Source organism: Bombus bifarius, unplaced genomic scaffold, assembly GCF_011952205.1.
Source record: "Bombus bifarius isolate JDL3187 unplaced genomic scaffold, Bbif_JDL3187 scf7180000008036, whole genome shotgun sequence".
NCBI classification, from domain to species: domain Eukaryota; kingdom Metazoa; phylum Arthropoda; class Insecta; order Hymenoptera; family Apidae; genus Bombus; species Bombus bifarius.
Genome location: NW_022884406.1, coordinates 47,760 through 67,834, shown reverse-complemented (window position 1 = coordinate 67,834; position 20,075 = coordinate 47,760). Strand labels below are relative to the sequence as shown.

Genomic DNA, 20,075 nt, shown 5'->3' with positions numbered 1-20,075 from the left:
TCGCGCTATAATCTTAGAAATTAATAGCAAGCTTGGATATGGTTTAAACAATATATTCGAAAAATGATTATTTAAATAATACATTATCTTGTTTGACTATACATTATACAAATGACAATGAAACAAGACGCGTGACGATAAGCGATATAGAGTAATATCTCCTTTGTCACTGTGCATACATCTCAATAATCCGCTGATGGCTAACCAGTAAACAACGATTTCAGAGCCACGAAGACCGGACCGTGCGAGCGGTAACGACGAACGGTTGGGGTAGGTCGTGGAATCGTGGAATCGAGTGAAGATTCTCATGCACGGCCCGAGCCTGCCTGGAATCCCATGGTCGAGAGGAGAGAAGGAGCATGACGTAGCCGTCGACAAGGGGGGCGCTTCGGATGCTCCGGACTGCCGACTAGGCTCGTATGGAGGGGAAGGACGCAATAACCACGGAAAGCACCCTGCTTCTGAACCTGACCACTGTCGCTACACGAGACACCGACGGATTCCTCCGAGGATTCCCAGGCAAAAATTCGCCCTACACGGTCACGCAGGTAAGATTGATAGAGCAATGGTTTGCGATACTTCGTCCATGGACTACTCGAAACTTTGAGATTAACTCTTAACGAGTATCTAAACAGTCGCAGAAGGATTTTTATCGTTTCGGACGCGTAGCGACATACACTTGGAAATAAAAATAAGTGGTCAGATAGTGGAAGTAGGTATCGATGAAGTTTGACCAAAATAATGTTATATACTGCCTTACTTATTGCGTATCAGAGGTGGCTACTCAACATATGTTACCGCGCTGCAGCACGCTGAAATGTTTTATGAGTCGCCGATATTATAATTTTTGTTTTGCGCTGTTATTTCTGCGCGGCCCACTGTCAGGTGAGTTGACTCTTTGAACAAACGAACCGTGCATCAATAACTGCAGCCGGTTCGCAGTTTGCTTTCTACTCGTCAGACGTGAACACAATATTTGAAAATCGCTTTTAGACTAGACGTAAATCTATCGCTGTCCATTGTATCAGTATAGCCGTTAATATCCTCTCTCACCATCCCACACATTTTTTCTTCGGTTGAAATGTTCTACATTTGTACTACATTGTACTACGTAAATATTTCCGCGCTAGTCACATCACGACCTACTCGTTTCTGTGACTGCTGTGAATTTTTAAAGGTTTTTTTTTCACTCTGTTGATTTAGTTCAAATCGTGATTTCATACACGAGTATATCAATCCTTAAAAATGAATTCCGAGGATTCTTTATTCAGACAAAATCATTTTCTACGCGATCTTTCGAAGAAAAAATTCAAATAAAGACACTTGGAGGGAGGGGGCTATTCTTAATTTGACTAGCGTTCAGACCAAATCAAACAAGCTGCTCTACACACAACATCAAAATGGTTGAACCAATTTAATTAAATTTATGATTATATGTGCATGTAACACGCAGCACGCTAAATGTAAAATCCATGAACCGCTACTCATCTTTATAGTACATAGATTATTTAGTAAATAATTTAAATTATTCGTATAAACGAGTCATAATATAATCTTATTATTATATATTATTATATATTATATATATTACTGTATATATTATATATATCTCATTTCCACTACCTATTTGCTTATTTTTCTTCTTGACTGTATTGTGAACAGTAGTTTCGTAAAACGTAAACCGTAAAGTCAATCTTTAAGCGTACATCACTTTTCTACACGCAGCTGGATCTTCCCATCCAGGCGGACACTCATGTATCAGAAGGTCTCGTGTATAAACGATAAATTTGCTACACGCCTGAATGAAACGATATAGAACTGAAAGACTATTTACGACATTTTCGATCACTTACCCTATGGAATGATTCACATCTTTAATTGTGTTAAAGGGTTCATATTCTTAATTGTGTTAAAGGGTTCATATTCTTAATTGTGTTAAATGATTCACATACTGCAGCGTGTATGAAAAATATATGTCGCTACTATCACAGATAGTGAAATTACTACTGTGGTCACATGCAATCTAAGTAATACATGTAATGTAGATGATGGTAAAGCTACCATGCTTCTCTATAAATGGCAAGCCTTCTTGGCCGTGTCATAAATCTGGCCTAATACCAAACTTTAACAACGGTGAAACTGATCTGATGATTACCTAACTTTCCCTGTAGATATGTAGGTCTTCATTGTGTCGTGGCACAACAGAACCGGCCTTAATGTTTGTCTGCGCACGCAGTTAGGTCATTAACGCGAACTTGGGAACAATTAAGGTATGTCGAATGATATTTTCTTTTTTCTCGTGTTTGGTAAATTTAGGATTAGGGGTGTAGAGGGCAGCGGAAAGTAATTAATGGACCACTTTGTGGTTCTGTAGGGGACGGTCTCGTTTGCGTTTCGTGTTACGTGGTTTGACGAGAATGTTTGTTAAATTTGTGGAGTTAATTTCGGCAAAATTTTGGGGTCTACGAAATAGACTGAAACTACGTTTGGTATGATATGAAATTAGGGCCGGACGTTTCGTCTTCGTTACATTTACATATACTAGGTTGGAAACTTTGTTGAATTTATATGTTGAAGTGTTCTTCATTTCTTAATTTTAACGAATTAAGAATTGATAATTATATACGCGTATAGCTTCATGAATTGCGGTAATTTATGCAGTTTTTATGATTTTTGCAAGTATTAACAAATAATAACGTGGTTAATTCATTGAGATGAAGCAAAATCAAAATAAGCTTCCTGGGATGATAAATCCAGTTTTTTACCGCAGTTGCTTCCACGGGAGTATTGACAGGTAATGATTGTGTTGATTATAAATCTGTTCTGTTCTTTCCCATAACACAATAACTGCAAGTATGTTAATATTTCATCATGTTTATTATTTGAATTATAATTTTTTAATGAACATTTAAATGGTATATGTTCAAGTATATAACATTTTTTATACTCTGATAGTAACAAAGTTTGCCTATTAAGTCCTGGAACATCCTGTATATACCCACATAATCATTATACTTGGTCACCAGTTAATTAAATTTCCTTTTATCGACTTCTTAAACTTTATTCTCCTCCATGCTATTCGAAGAATGTAGTAGACTATACGTATAAGTAGCTTTCGTGTGGCCGCGAACTGGTATCACCTTGATCCCACGAGATTATACGAAAATCCATTTAAGTTTCTCATACCTTCGACAGGGCGGATATCGAAGGAAGATCATTGGCGCAAGATTAACGTAAAGATCATGAATAATTATGTCGGGTATGTTTGCAATAAAGCGTTGTCGAGGGTGGTATGTCGTACGGTAAAGTTCTTGCGGTTGGAAGTTCGAGAACTGTGCAGTTAACGATAAGTATATAATTAGCTTAGTCCACGTAGACGATGGAGAGGACGAAGGAAATGGCGGTCCTTTTATTAGCGAGTCTAGATAAACTCGCGAATAACTGCATAAATAATCCTTGTTCCATTGCCGCGCCGTTTCGGCGAAATGTAATAGTAACAGGTATAAAATGTCGGAGTTTTATCTTCCTGGGACAAAGTGTCGGTAAAAATATATAGAGAAATTGATTTAAATATCGTTTCACAAAGTCGCGCAGACGGTAGAATCCGAGTATTTTGGATAACCATACAGGATAATTTATTCGGTTGGATCATCGTGGATCGGATAATCATTCATAGAATATTTTTGTGGTTCATTTGTTCCTGAAATTTTAGGATGTTTTTTATTTTAATCGGTGTAGCGGCATATGAGTCAGAGGACGATGCGAATCCAGAGCGACTCATGTTGTTGTTTCGCCTTGGGACATTGACACCGTCGTGACATACCAGACGTAGCGACAAACAAACTCCAGGCAAAACAATGTCGCCGCTACATGCAACCGTCAATCGAAGTTGAATTTAAACTTTCCGGTACTCCCCCGACCAGTATAAATAACCGAACACGATCGTTAAGACAAGGAGTCTTTGGAGGAGTCAGTAGCGAATCAGTAGCCAATCACGAATCGATCAGTTATCAGTCAATCGGTAATCAGTTAATGAGTTACCGTGTATACGCATAACGAGCAACATTTAGCGAACAACGACGAACTCTGTACCACAAACAGGTTAAATATATTTGACTACATTCAATATCCAGTCTCGTCATCAATATACATAACACGTCTAACTGTCCTCCCACATCGGTTTGTAGTTTTTTGTGAAATAAATGCTTCGAAAGTACAAAAGAGTGTATAATATTTGTGATGTTGTGTAATATTTATAACTGTTGTATAAGCGGATGTTTATACATTTATGGAAAATTTAAAGACGCAAAAATATGTGAAGTGAATATAATATGCAAATATATATAATATTTAGAGTAAAGTGCCTGATATAATATTTTGTGAATATGATAGGTCTCTATCTATGTTCCATTTATATAATTAAGTTCATAAACATACATAAAATTAAATAAATTTGTACTCAGCACTAATATCCTACAACTTTGGATTTTATTTGATGGAATGAATTTCATTTTGCCCTCATATGATATCACAGAATTCCGTGGAAATATTTTTCTTTTACTCTTTATCATAGAATTGTTATGGTCGTTGTCGATGTAATTAGGACCAGAATTAATCTGGTAGCAATGTAACAGTCCCAAGAAATTGAAAGGCTCAACCAACTATTTAAGAAACTTTCAAATTCAGTTTCCCAAAACATGAAATTTCATATGAAAAGAATTTCATTCTATGTTTCTTATTTATCCTACTGTGCAGATCTAGAGTATTCTTCGTGCGATCGCGTTTCTTTCCCGGAGCAATCTGCAATTTTTTTTCGTTATGAAATCAGCATTTATATTTTATTAGACTTTCTCCTATCACTTCAAAGAAACAGCGAACGAAAGTACAAAATAACGAATTTCATAGCTGACAAGCTAGCTTGTTAGTCTGTATTTATCTTGTTAGTAGTGTATGAATATTATCTTCCATCATTCAGTTTGCAATATCTTCTACGTATTTCACTTTGCGTATTACAAAGCAAAGCTTATACCGTGAAATATCTTATTACAAATTCTTTGTCTTCAAAGAACCGTTCAAATACCTAACGTAAGCATAATCAGCTTGATTTATCGAATTTTCTGTAAATAATTCCTTCCTTTGCATTCGCAGAAAGCAAGCAATAACAAGTACATGCAAGGACAAAGGATCTTTCCTGGGTCTCAACCCGAGAAAAATTTCGAAAGCTAGATTTTATGTCGGGCAACGAATCATTCTATCTTTTTCTGTTATTTTATTCAAAGGTAGCGTGTTATCGTAGATTTCTTTCATTTCCCCGTACAAAACGTTTCTTTTTATCTCTTTTTTATTTATTTAACGTCGCGTCAGTTTATGAGTCATTATCGATCATTGTTACATTACAAGTTATAAAGTTATGTTAATTAATTCTAAATTAATTATTAATTAAATATGTGTGGTAAGTTGAAATAATAATTTAAGCAGCATGCATGTGCAGATTTTGGGAAGGAATAAAGATATATATCTATGTTTTAATTTTAGCATAAATGATTCACTTTATAATTCTTTAATTAAAAAATTAATTAATTTAAGCAATTTTTAATACTTATAAGAGATTTCTCTTTTTCTCCTAAAGCAATGGAATATTCTTATGATAATATGTTTAATATATATAATGTTCTATATTACAGTTGTTGCGCAGAGAATTTAAACGTTCAAATATTTTCGTGAACCATATACTTCTGTATTTACTTCGGCTTTCTCTTTGAAAATCCGGCGAAAGATAACGCGGCCGAAGTTCTCGTGTAGCGAGCCAATATACATCCTTAATATAGTTCAAAAATTCCATTACAATGCGGTTGGGAAATCCAAGGATTTCGATAAAACTTCCGTAATTCGCGTCACTGTCCTCGTGAACTTCGTAATTAGTTTGCCTTTAAAGCGATGAATTTAGAGGACGATTCTTTGGAGAAATCCTTCATAAGCAGCTTCTCACGATCGCGCCAATAAAACTCTTTCGAAATCCTTGTCATCTTTCTATTGAAAGGTGTTGTGATTGCAACATTATTCATCGGCTGTTCTGAGTACGATTAATGTCAAAGTAATGAAACATAGTTTGTAGAGTTAGATTGTGGATTTTTATGCGATTATGAGAAATTTTAAGACTCGAGAATGAAAGGCGCGTGATGTACAAAAACACATAAAATATCCAAAGTATAAATTCTTTATAATATTTAATGAGTAAATTTCTCTCTAAGTAGTACACTTTTCAAAATATATTCGTATAAAAATTGGCAATTTAATCTCCACTCACTTCCTCGCTTAATATCACTTCTATAGAAATTCAATCTAGATATTATTTTCCCTTTATTCTTCATTGGTGAGCATTCTCTAGATTCGAAATATCTGTTGATACCTCAGCTATTCTTGTATTTCTATAGAAACATTATACATCGGTCACACTCGATTCATCGATCGTTTCTTAGAAATACAGAGAAGTTTTCGCTAGAGCTTCAAGTCTTTCACTTATGAAATAATAAACTACAGTTAAAAATAAAAACATAAATCTACACAGTCTGTATACTCGGTTTAAAAAATTTCATTAGCTTTGATATAAAAGCTTAGCGAAAAATGTAAGAATGTAAAAGTTAATCCTATGTTTCGACACATTTTGTTTCGAAGTAACCTGATTGAAGGAAAATTTTCAATTCGCACAACTCTCATTCAGTTTTGAATCGTTTTTTCCATTTAACGAACTGATTGGATATTTGAGAGATTATCAGAGGATGAAAGGGATGAGGTTTATCGCGTCATTAACGCGGCCGTGATTAAGGCATGCCCTTTCTATCGATGACTGCGTTTCGTAAATTACATGATCTGATTATGGGATTTCGCTCGAATGAAATGCAAAGCCTAATTTTGGATGCGATCCATGCCGAATACTATAACATCGAAACACCCAATTTATATCGATGAAGTTTAACTTTGAGATATAGCCATGAATTGGGTGCACTGAAAAATTTAATAGAAATGATTTAAAGCGATAGCTGGCCGTGTGTACAACGTACATATATCGAGTTTTTCCCCAGACTCTCAAATTCGAGGATAAATTACTCGCGTGCTTACACCAAAAGCATCCTCTTCATTTCGATAAAATATTCCACCGAAATGATACTGAAACACTTCAAGCATGTCGATGTGCTTGAAAATTTCGCGAATTTAGTAAATTTCTATACCTTCTCTCTTTTGTTATTGCGAAAGTAGATAACTTTATTTTATTTGTAATTTTGTAATTATTTTCAGTTTATAATTGTATATTATGTATATTATTAATCGTCTGTATTACGAAAATTGTTTAGATACAATGAACCAACAAATCTAGCATATTTAACGTGATAATAAATAGAAAATATACATAGTAAATTTGTAAAGAGTATTATAAATTTTTGGAAATCAAGAATTTTGTTTCAGGAAGGAAAGGTTGTAAATGTTTGCAAATTTGCGTGAATGGTATCATTCTTCTGTTCTTCATTTTTAAATGCTGATACTAATAAATAGTAAAAAATTTCACATAATGACTTTCATAATCAATATCGCTAATAATATTAATTATAATTTTGTAATAATATTATTGTAGAGGAATAATAGTTAGAATAATATAAACTACACATTACAAAACTTTTGCGGCCATGTTTCATGATAAAAGCACATGTTTAGCATTTTTGTTCCGATTAATATCGAACGGCTAAATAATGTAGGAACTAAGTAGGGTAGCTCATTACGCTGACGTGCATTCAATATTTGTGCATCGATAATGAATAAATAATTCTTGCGTTCTTTTGTCCTCTTTTACTCTATTTTATAAAGTTTCACAATATAAAGACGGGTATTATATGAATATTATTTGTTCGTATACAATATTGTAGGAAATAAAAATCGGATCCTCGACGAACGTATTAAAGATGCAAAAATGCATGCAGATATGTAAAATATCCAAGTATGGTACTTGTTATAACATTCGGTTAGTGGAACTAATCTCTACCTTGGTCCTACTCTTTCAACCGTATTCATAAAAATATGGAGTTGCATAAATATCCGCAATGTAGCTATAATAAATATAATGGTATGCCAATATCTTTCGTACGTGCCGCCGAACTCGCTTATACCAACGAGCATGAAATGTTGAAATCCAGTGATACATACATACACCGGGCCACTATAACAACGATTTTTGCGATAAAAATGCCAAGCCACGTGATAAATATAAATAAAAGGTGGCGAGCATCGTGTTGCGGTTTGTAAGATTATTTTAAATTAAACTGTACGTTTTACACAGTGGCCAGTTTAATTACGGTTATAATTTCGTTTTATCCTGTTGTTAAATGTCCCTGATGTATTAATTATTTGTTACTATGCTGTTAAAACATTTCAGTTCACAGTTTGTATTTAATTGTGATATTTCAGCTTCTCGTGCTTCAAGGAAAATTTGTTATTAAATTAAATGCTTCGTCCTGAAATTTGTTATTAACAATTGTTAGTTTCGTTATAAAGTTTTTCATCGATAATTTCAAACAAATTTTAATGCAAATTTGTTAGCTTTAATATTAGACTTTCCATTGATAAAAGTTGAAATTAGTTGTGAAAAGTAGTATCTGGAAACAATTATTGTTTACTAGTGTTACATGCTCAACGTATTAGGGTATCTTGTAATTGGGATTACTATCGAACCCCCGTATCGAACCAAAATAAAATTTCTTATATATCATATATTCATACTACAGTGGAACAAGCCATCAATCGTTATTCATTATAAATGCAATAATAAGCATGTTTACCAACAGTGGTTTAATCAGATAAATTCATATTGTGAAAAATAGTAGGATGCATTTGTACGGTTCACATAAAAATAATTCCAGCATTGATGTTTATTTATTTGTCATCAGTGATTATTGAGTCCGGTAATTTCGCTCTTATGACCATTGCGTGCTATATTCTAGAAGTTGCCTATGATATATCATATTGCGCTATCTTATATCTACGCCCTTACACATACAAATTTTTTTAGTGGTACTATGATATATTGGGTCATCCCATAAGTAGTGCGGTTTTTCTAAGAGTTCAGCTGAAAACAATAGGAGTTGTTACTATCGAAGTTTTAAGAAGTTGGAATCAAAAACTTAATAGGGGCATAAGGTATTGAATTATAAAAAGTACGGGAATATTTATCACTGATCGATTGTAGGCAGCTAATTTTTTATTTCCATTCGGAATCTGAAAACCAACGCTGCATTACTTATAGAATGACCTAATGCAATGCCCGCCGAGCAAATTATGTGTGTTGCATATATACTTGTATATTGAATAATGCTGACTGCACTCGACTGTCTGTGGAAATTCGTATCTTAAAATCTTACGTGTGTAAGCACGTGTGTCATTGTTTTGAAAATATCTCGATATTAGGAATATGCAATAAAAAAATGTAGATCCATATTTAGAAATATAATATAATAAGCGATCTTCATAAGATATTTGAGCATTATCACAAAATTAGACTTGTAGACTAAGAATATTTATGCAAATATACATTTTTATGAACACAATTAATAAATTTATTTCACGTTTTATCTAGTAAATGCTGTAACAAGTAGGTATTCTGTATGTTTTATACATTCTTATATCATGTTATATGTATATGTGATTGTAACATATGATATTATATGATTGTAACATACATTCGTCCTCTTTTTATATTTGTTACAATATATACAATACATGTATAGAAACAAGATGAATTTATGTTACAATATCCTGTCCTGTACATTTTCGTACTTTTAAATTTCCCATATATGCGTAATAATCCGCAGTCTAACGATCTGTGTCCTTTTATACTCTACGGCTCTCATCCAAAACAGTTTTCCATATCCCTCATATTTCTCGAGATATTCAATTGTTTTCAGTTCTCAGTTAAACCGGACACACTGTATATCGATTTCAATGTACAAGATTTGCTGTCCTTATGTTCTTGGTCATCGAGTCTCGCGAGACCGATGTCGTCGTACTAGATCTGCTAATCTAGCAATCTAGGTGTGTATTAGATCTACCGATTCCAACATTTACACTGTCGTGTTCTACGATGTCCATGTCGGATGTATTGAGTTTCAGTGTTGAAACTATCATTCCTCCTCTAGGTACTGATTTCGTGAACAGATTTCTGTGCAATTGTTACAGCAATCTGTTGGAGGTATTTTGATGGTTCTTTTATAATGTGGACTTTCATAATCTCAAAAAGTTTTATATTAAGTTTCTTATAACTGCATAATATACGTAAAATATCGTTTTACGACAAAATAATAATAATGAATTGACTTGTACCACTGTGATTCTTAATCTATTAGCTAGTATATCTCAGTCCAAATAATTGAAATTAAAATTAAAGACCTAATTAAATTCAGGTTACCTTTAAATTATTGACAATCATTTCATCGACATTGTCTTTTGTTGACAATTATTATACTTATCACCACATGTTATCGTGGATTATGTATCCTTATCTATACATGCAATGTGCATAAAAAATAAGAAAGTATAATAACTATTGTCGGCAACATGTCGATGACATGATCGCCGGCGATTTTAACGTGTTGATAAATAAATATCGTTGGCGAACGTGGTGTCGATGACAGCGTTGCTGATAAAATGATTATCGGCGATTTAAAAGCAGACATTCAATTCCGTTACAAGTAACTAAAATTAAAGTTCAAATTAAATTCTATTAGTAAACAATCTGTCTTTGCCAAGATAAATTATAATCCAGATTACGAATATTACGAATCGACATGGAGCTAATTTGAACTTCTTAATTCAACGCTCTCCGTTAGAAAATCAATCCATTTTATAACATGGTATTTTTGTTTGTTCGCAGGCAATACTTATCGCCCTGGTGCTTGGCAGCATCATAGTTGGGACTGTGATTGGAAACATTCTAGTCTGCGTTGCCGTGTTCCTCGTTAGGAAGCTGCGAAGGCCTTGCAACTATCTGCTGGTTAGCCTTGCAGTTAGCGATCTCTGCGTCGCTCTTCTGGTAATGCCGATGGCGTTGCTCTACGAGATCTCCGGTAATTGGTCCTTCGGTGCAATTATGTGCGACCTTTGGGTTAGCTTCGACGTGCTCAGTTGCACGGCCAGCATCCTGAACCTCTGCATGATCTCCGTGGACCGGTGAGTAGCCTCCGTGACCAGAAATTTCGTAGGAAATTGAGTTTTGCGATTGATCGAGTCTCGTGAAATTGAATTACACCATGTAATTGAAGAATCAAATTTGGGATTGTTGTAATTGATAGGGTTATAGGGGCGCTTCATGTAGTTATAACAACAAAGAAGAAGTAAAAGACATCGTACGGTTGTTACAGCTGCTTTAATCGATTGATAATACATGCCAATGATTATTATACATTCTGTGAGATTTTTGATTAGTTGTCTGATTTATTTAAAATTTGAATATTTTAAGGAACATTTGGACGATTTTAAAGGCCATATTAAAATTAAATCCATTTTCTTTCCTCAAAAAAATATAAAATCGTCGTCGATTATTTAATTCATAATATAATCACATTGTAGACGTCCAATATCATGAAGAGAATGTTCGAAAGTAGGACATCAGAAGTACGACGTTCTTCGTGACAGGTAGAATATATTAATATCGCGAATGAAAAGCTCTCAGCCATCTACAAAATTTCAATCTCATATTTCTTTCAGCGATATATATATATATTCAAAATTAATTTCGGTTAACAAGTTTCCAAATGCATCTATCGCTTGCTGAATATGTAATACATATTTTTCAACTTCACATTCGCTAATTTCATTTCCATTTAAGCTGATAATTTATATATATAATTACTAATATTCATATTACAATCGATATTTCAAATTTTCTTAAATTACGAATCTTCATTCAACAAGAAGAAGTAAATGTTTTTGCTTCACGACTTTTAGTTTAACAAAGGATGCAATAAAAATAGCAAATCTATTCGATCACATAAACGATCGCTACGAAGAACGAACTAAACTAGACCATGACTTCTGATTCCAAGTATTACATTCTAACGCACGCTTTCATCGAACGAGAAATGTAGAGAATAATCTAGCAACCCCGTGACACGTATTTTCTTTACACTTTGTACAAGTTGACATACGAATTTGTAACAAGAGATATGTAATTCAGAGAAACCATGTAAAGAAGATGAGGGAAGGGACACGAGAACAAAACGTCCCATGAACAGCAGAATGGGGTTTGGTTTATTTAACCCCTTTACGTTTGTGCCCGTGTGAAGTACTGACACAACCAAATGTCTAAAATACACAAGTCCATGTGAGACACGGGCACACCCAACCAATCATCTTTCGTACATTCTTACTACTGATAAAGATAATCACGATTTTGTATTTATAAAAACATTTTATGAGATTAAAAATAAGCGTAAATAGTTTCACATGTCGATTGATTAGTATGATGGAGTGAGACGCACAAAAAAATACTAGAGAAATTTGTATCCCGCTTTTAAATCGTTAATTTTGAAGTAATCTTTTATACTAATGAAATTACGAATCACGAACGGAATAAAAAATTGAGAATCTAGTCAAAATCTAGTTTCCTTTCATTCATTATAATCTCTTCTTATATTCGCTTATTTATGGAAGCATTTGTTTTCTTTCAGTTCCCGCCTTATGTTTAGCACCGTATTATATTTAAAGACGTAAGGTATAGCATTAGAATTACAAAAAAATATATTATATTATATATGTAGATAAAAAGCAACTCTGCTAAAACAAAAGTTGTGCATTTTTGTTAGTTAGATAAAAAAAAATTGTACGTTAAGGGGTTACATAATTAGACTGTGTTTTCGTATTATATTAACCGAAAAATATATGAATACAGATTTTCGTGTCGCTGTTGCAGGTTCTGTGCCATAACGAAGCCGCTGAAGTACGGGGTGAAAAGAACACCGCGACGAATGATCGTTTACGTCAGCCTTGTTTGGTTGGGAGCGGCCTGTATCAGTTTGCCACCATTGTTGATTATGGGAAACGAGCATACTTACTCCGAGAGTGGGCCGTCTCATTGCGTTGTTTGCCAGAATTTCTTCTATCAAATTTACGCTACGCTTGGGAGCTTCTACATACCTCTGCTCGTGATGATTCAAGTAAGATATTGTTGAATCTATAGAGACTACAAAAAGTATTGAGACATGCTCTTATTCTCCATTTCATTTGCATAGTATCACATTTGTGTAGTCATATAAAATTATTACGAAATAGTATGAAATTTAATATATTTGGACTTAATTAATTAACACGTATATTGATTAATTGTTGTGTCAATAATTTTTGTAGTCTTACTGTATGTACCTTCTCATTAATAAGTATCGAAATACGTGCTTGTTTAGTACGAAATATGATAATCGATCCACGTTGTCATGAAACGATTAATCATAATTTTGGATTGTTTGAACATAAAATAGAGTACACATTGTAAATGTAGAAATTACTTGCGAGAGTTATAGAAAAATAATGAATTAACAATTGAACGTTGATCTCACGATTTTCTGCTTCAAAACTCATTCAAAAATGAAAAAATGATGGGAATTAGATGGGACTTGGGCCAACTGTTATAATGCAGATTTAATTTTTGAAAGTTTTAATAAACGATGCTAATGTAATGAAAACTATTCACTGCATACTATGTAGTAAACAATGAGATTTTTTTAGTGGGTGCTTAAAATGTTGATATTCAAATGGAAAATCTTTACACTTACAAAACGCAAGGTACTGTAAAATTCTACTCGGTCGTAGGTTTTAAAGTGTTCTAAATTACGAGTTTAGAATAAATTCGCTGGAACTGGAAAAGTTCGTTCTTAAATTCGAATTTAAGAGTCCTCCGATTCTGAGCACGAGGCGTTCTAATTTCAATTATTCTCCGAGAAAACTAGAAAGCTTCGGAGCATTAAGACAATTATTTACAAAAGATTTAAATTAGCCACTGAACTTGATTCTATCGTATTCTCAGATTATTCTTTCTTTCATTACCGAATAAGTTAATGGAGAGAGTAACAAGTGAGCTAATGGTTAAGAATGATTATTAGGAGGCTTCAGTAATTTATTATTGATTTTTTGCTTTAAAGAATAAGGAGCGAGTTAATAGTGAATAAGGATTATTAAGAAGCCTTGCTAATTATTTTAAGCTTCAGAGATATTCCCACTTCTAAGCGACGTAATAAGTTATCGAGCTTTATTAAATTAATTCAGACGTCGACGATGTATAGAGATTAGAGAGTCATTGGGAGTTGATGATATATCGGCTGACAACGAAGTTAGTTATTTCGATCTAATGAAGCTTGATTAATGTGTTAGAAAGTGTGTTACGTTACCAAGTGGATTGTCTACAGAGCAGCGCGAGTGATGATTATAATTTCTAACTTGCGCTAACTCTAAATCGATCGAGCTGCTCATAAATCAACCCTTCCATCCTCTGTTAGAAACTATTAAAACTTGGTAACTTGTAATACTTTCTTGGTAAAAGAAGCAAGCAGAAATTATTATTAGAGATATATATTTGCTATAAATTGTATATATCTTTTATTATTTTATTTATATTGTTATTTTCTTTGCCGTTAAAGAATAAGCATTAAGAAATCTTATAATTCATAAAGTATTTTACAAATCATATAATACTTTATAATTTAAGTTTAATGTTTTATAAATTGTCAGAATCTTTTAGTATCAAAGACCAATAGTTAAAAATTCTTCTTTAAATTGAATTCCTCGCTATATTATACTAGCTTCAATTAGAATATTTAATTCTTGTTGGCCAGTTTGATAATTTCATTTGCAAAAATACAAATGATTAAACGCAAAATGTCGCGTTTGCAGCTATAGTTTCATTAATAAAATCAAGTAAAATTCAAGTAAGTAAGATTGGCACTATTTAATTTGCAAAATGTCAAAGATTGAAAGATAATACCGTTTGGTTTTTAATTAGTTTGCCATTAATAATTTCCCTAAAGAGGAAACTGAACTTTTCATTATGGCGCGAATTACGCAATTATTCAGCGCCATAAAATAGGTCCCCTAGCGTTTTCTCGAGTAACACTTTGCTTGTCGATCGTAATCACGATGTTTCGTTGAATTAATTGAAAGTACCATCGACTGTATTACGTAATTCATAGTTGTATCGGTTTTACATTTATATCTATCATGATTCTTCGCTCCTTAATTACAATCTCAGTTTAATTAACTCGTAGACAGTAGACGTTGTAGTAATTGATTTTCTTGGCTGGGCAAAATTCATAATAGAATGATAATATTAAATCAACGAAATATGCTATAAGGAAATTGGTCAAGCTTTTTTCTCTTATTATTAAGTTGTAACACATGCAATATCCGATTTTTAACAATTCATTGTATTTTAGGGCAAATCTCACTGAATTTTGAAAACAATAAGTTTATGCACCTACACAAAAAATAAAATATTAAATCATAGAAATCTTACAAAATGTAATTTGTAATACATGACAGTATAAAACTTTAAACACACGTGTATTAATCTATACTGTAATCTAATCTGTATTTCAATTCGTGTATCTTTTAATGCACGAATACGCGAGTATTAAAATACATTTACTGAAGCAATTTATGGAACGAAAATATCATTTTACAAATTTCCGTGTTGTAAATACGAGAAACAAATTCCAGCACAATAGTTACGTAATTCTTAATGAAAAATTTAACTTAGTAAGGGTAACATTGGTTACATTCAAGCTAATAGAAGAAATTAAATGAAAAATTAATTGAATAAATAGTAAATAAAAGGAAGTGTGTTGAAATTTGTTACTGATGTATTGTTTCACATATATGTAAATTCCGGGTACTACAAATTATATAGATTGCAGTCCAAATACATTTAATCTACAGATACACGCCTACACACGTATCGATGTTTGTAGAGATTAGTTCAAAATCCAGTAAATCCTCGTAGTAGAACGCATTGTATCTCGCCCGTGTTACAACTAACAGCCATTCATTGCGTGAAACAAATAAAACTTTGGTCAATAAAATCTCCGTGAATTCAAGAATTCTAAACATGTACGTAAATCTCTCGTTTCATTCGCCGCTTCGATAGACCACAGAATTCAGCAAAAGAAACATTTTGGTGCGTTTAGAACAAACGAGAGAATACTTGCTCCTTCTCCACTTTAGCAAAATTAAAAGTTGAAATTGTAAACGAGCATTCGTTCGCCGTTTGCGATTGCTAGCCAAATCGAAAATCAGGTATCTCAATATCGTAAGAATGCTCAATGCCAGCGATTTCCAACCTTCTTCGTCTCGTGACACACATAAGCTAATTACTAAAATTCTGCCGCGCACTAAAAGATATATCATACATATTTGATTATCTTTATTTGGTAATCTAAGGGAAGAGAAGTCAGTGCCTCTGACTAAGTAATCAGGTATTGCATCATTGTTTTAAAAATTGTTTGATTTCCTATTCGCTGAACAATCGTCAAACAGCAAAAGAATGCTCGTTTATACTTTCGTTTTAATAAATATGAGTGAAGTGGAGGAAGAACGGACATTCTCTCGCTTGGACTAAACGAACCATTATACTACAGTGCCGCAAATATAAAACAGCCGAGCGAATATCTATCAAAGCAAGTAGGTAGGCGTTAACCTCCCGATTTTTCATCGACTGAGTATTGATCTTCGGCGGTTAAGAATGAGAACTGACTTTCGACGGTTCCATTGCCACGATTGATTGGATGCTTAGCGTGTGGCAAGCAAGCTCCGTGAAAATAATTGGCGGGAACACAGGCGTAACAGCTACGGAGCATAAACGATCGTGCATATCATCGCGATCGTGGTGCCGAGCGTTAACGTGAATTGACATAATAGCAGTTAAATAATTGCCACACTGAGAAAGCATCGTTACTGTTTGCCACGCATGCGACAGTTTTATTGCTATCCACTACTTTAATTAATGCAATAGAATGCGACGCTGTGGTGTTTGTTACGAATAAAACGACAATATATGTTACGCGGAGGTAATTTGTTTGAAAAAGGCACGCATTGTAGAATTCCTCGCTTGATTGATATATAAGACTACCGTAAATGATTTCGTGGTAGATTTTCCTGTGATCGACAATTTTGTTAACCTTGTTGGGTAACGTGGTCTACCTCTCAGTTGATATTGATTGTATCAACACAGTGTTGTTATGTATTGAAACTCGAGGTTTCAATATTTTTAGTTGTAGTGATGGATTTTTGAGGCTGAAGATTTAAGTATACTAATTCCCAATATTAGTTATTAACTTAAGTAAATTTTGTTGGTTATTTAACTTGAATTATTTGTGGCTACGAGTGCAATATATTCTGCAGCTATATGAATTTTCATTATTAAGCCGACTTTTTCAATTACGCGAAATCTCCAATTACTCTATTATTAATTCAGACTATAGGAGTTCTATCGTACTTTACATTCACGTGGCAGGCCATTCAGACGATCCATATCTATTCCAGGTATATTACAAGATATTCTGTGCGGCGCGCAGAATAGTTCTCGAAGAACGGAGAGCGCAAAGCCACTTGGAGGCGCACTGCTACCTCGACATAGAGCCGACGGTGCAGCAACATCAGCCAGCAGCTGTGAATCGTCAATTAAATACCGACGTGCAGACTAGCCATGGAAGTCCGCCCACGAAGCAGCACCGAAGTTCGAGCGCCTCAACGACGGTAAGTAGACCAATTGATTCTAGTTGATAGATCGCATCTTGTTCTTCTCCTATTTGCGGCCACGCCACGACCGTTGACTGAGTCATTTACCCGACCAATTCGCCTTCGAACCCTCGATGACGAATTTAATCCATAGATTCGCCGTACGCTTACGCACGAATCGTTCCATTTGCAACAGAATAGGGAATTACATTCGATTAAAAAACGTTGATATTTAACCTGTTAACTGGGCCGTCCCATGAAGTTTGTGACCAATAAAAATTAATTTTCAAATTAATTTTAATATTTGTAAACGTAAATACAATGTGATTTATATCTAGCAAAAATGATATGATACAGGAAACATACAAGATCCGTAAGAAAGTATTATAGAATAGGAGATCTACAAGCAAATTATATTCGAGAAGTTGAGAATTTAAATGACGAGTGAATTCAATCTTCCTCGATTAACAAGTTGAGAAAACATCAGATCAACATGAAATATTTGTGGCGGATGGAAAGAGAGTTGTGCGTTTCGTCCCGGGACTACCGGTGGACTCGTCAGTAAGGCTATGCCCGGTAGTCCCTGCCTTAGACGTAGAGGGAGTCTCGCTAGGTGCGGTATTTATATCAATCGCTCGTATATTCGACCGCTAGCGAGTTAGACAGACTCGTTGTCGTCGTAGCCCTCTAGTGTTGGCGGTTGGTACCCGCGGCTCGACCTGTTGGCGTCCTATTGATACCGATCCGCCACATATTTATAAAAGTAGTGAAACGCGCAAGTCTTGAAAAGTGATAATTAGTAATGGTGTGAGTTAAAATTTTTGATAATTCGTGTTCGATCATATATTTCAGTTTTTAAAAGTATCGGTTCATTAGTTATCTAGTTGATATTGATTATCTGAGAAATTTACTGAGAAATCACTGTATTTAATTAGTGATTTAAAGATAGATATAGTTGTACAGGTCTATAAATTCTAAAAATACAATGATCAAAGAAATTGCATATTTCGAGAAACTTTTCATATTCTATAAGAAATCATATTCATGAAAGCTCTTCGATTGCGCAATTCACTACAAAATCTTATCTTTGCTCTTACGATTTCCAAAGTATCAAAAGTGGCTGTGATTACCTCGCTTCTCTTCCCGTCGTTCTTTCTACATATTGCGATCTTAAAATTTTATCATTTTCTATAGAAAAGAGTATTGTGATGTGTTCCACGATAGCGATTACGCAGTCATCGGAACGCGCGCGAGCGTAATAACCAGGGAAAACGCGCGCAATTTCGTCGAGCTTTCAGCCGGAATATCGCACGTGTCGAAAAACAAAAGGTCGAATTTCTGACAGTAACAGCCGAGTAACAATCGCACACGCGCACTCGACGATTTAATGAGCGACGATTTTGCGATCGTCCGCCGCAAATTAGGTAGGCAAACTTTCTACGCGAATCCGCACCAATACGCGTCGGCAAGCAAAACATCGCGGATAAATTGTCCGCATTTCACGTTGAAACTGTTTAACAAACGTGATTTCGTAGTTGTCGAGTTTATACACCGGCCACGAAACGTCAATGCAGACCTTCATGAGAATCTGATTCTAGTTAGTGAACCAGGAGAGAATTGGGAATGTCGCGAAATTGTTTCCTCTCAGTCGAGAATTGCCTTCGTGTCATTGTTTCAGTAGATAGAGTGTTGTCGATGATCGAAAGTGATGAAAATACAAGATCGATATTTAAGAAGAGATAGAAAGATCTTTTTTAGTGTTTCAGGGAGTTTTTATCATAATTGGGTGTTCGTGCATTTATGGAAAATTAAATTGTTCTATGGTCCCCAAATTTTCATGTTTTAATAAACAAAAAAGATTTTGAATATTTTAAGAAAACGTTTAATGTAACATTAAAATGAGAAATCATGCATATCAATAACAATCATTTGATATTTTGTTTGAATTTTGTATATTTTTTGACATCAAAAAAATGTAATTGAAATAGCAGGAAGAAGCAATAAATAATTTGTATATCTTTCATATCTCAAATTTAGATCATATTAATATTTTGATATGTAAATGAATTCAATTTTTGTTTTTCAATTTTTTTTCATTACGAATGCAGAGTATTCACAAACAGAATTTATATGTAATGTTATAATCATGATATGACGAGTTTCATAAAGTTAGACTATTAAATTTCAGTCAAGGTTAAGTATTACAAATTGTGCTTGAACTTTCTTGTCCGTGTGTCATGAATGTAACTTTACGTTATATCATAGATAAATGGTAACTGCCATACTTTAGCATAAGATTATATCAACCGAACAGC

The 20,075-nt window shown here is 34.0% G+C and overlaps 1 protein-coding gene across 1 annotated transcript; it reads left to right on the top strand.

Annotated features, from left to right (window-relative positions):
* Positions 1–234: 234 nt before the first annotated feature.
* On the top strand, positions 235–17,778 carry LOC117207538 (5-hydroxytryptamine receptor 1-like; the record flags this gene model as incomplete). Its single annotated transcript, XM_033447843.1, has 4 exons — positions 235–548; positions 10,916–11,211; positions 12,953–13,196; positions 17,566–17,778. Coding segments are annotated over exons 1-4 (882 nt in total), but the record flags the coding sequence as incomplete, so codon positions are not given.
* Positions 17,779–20,075: the final 2,297 nt, after the last annotated feature.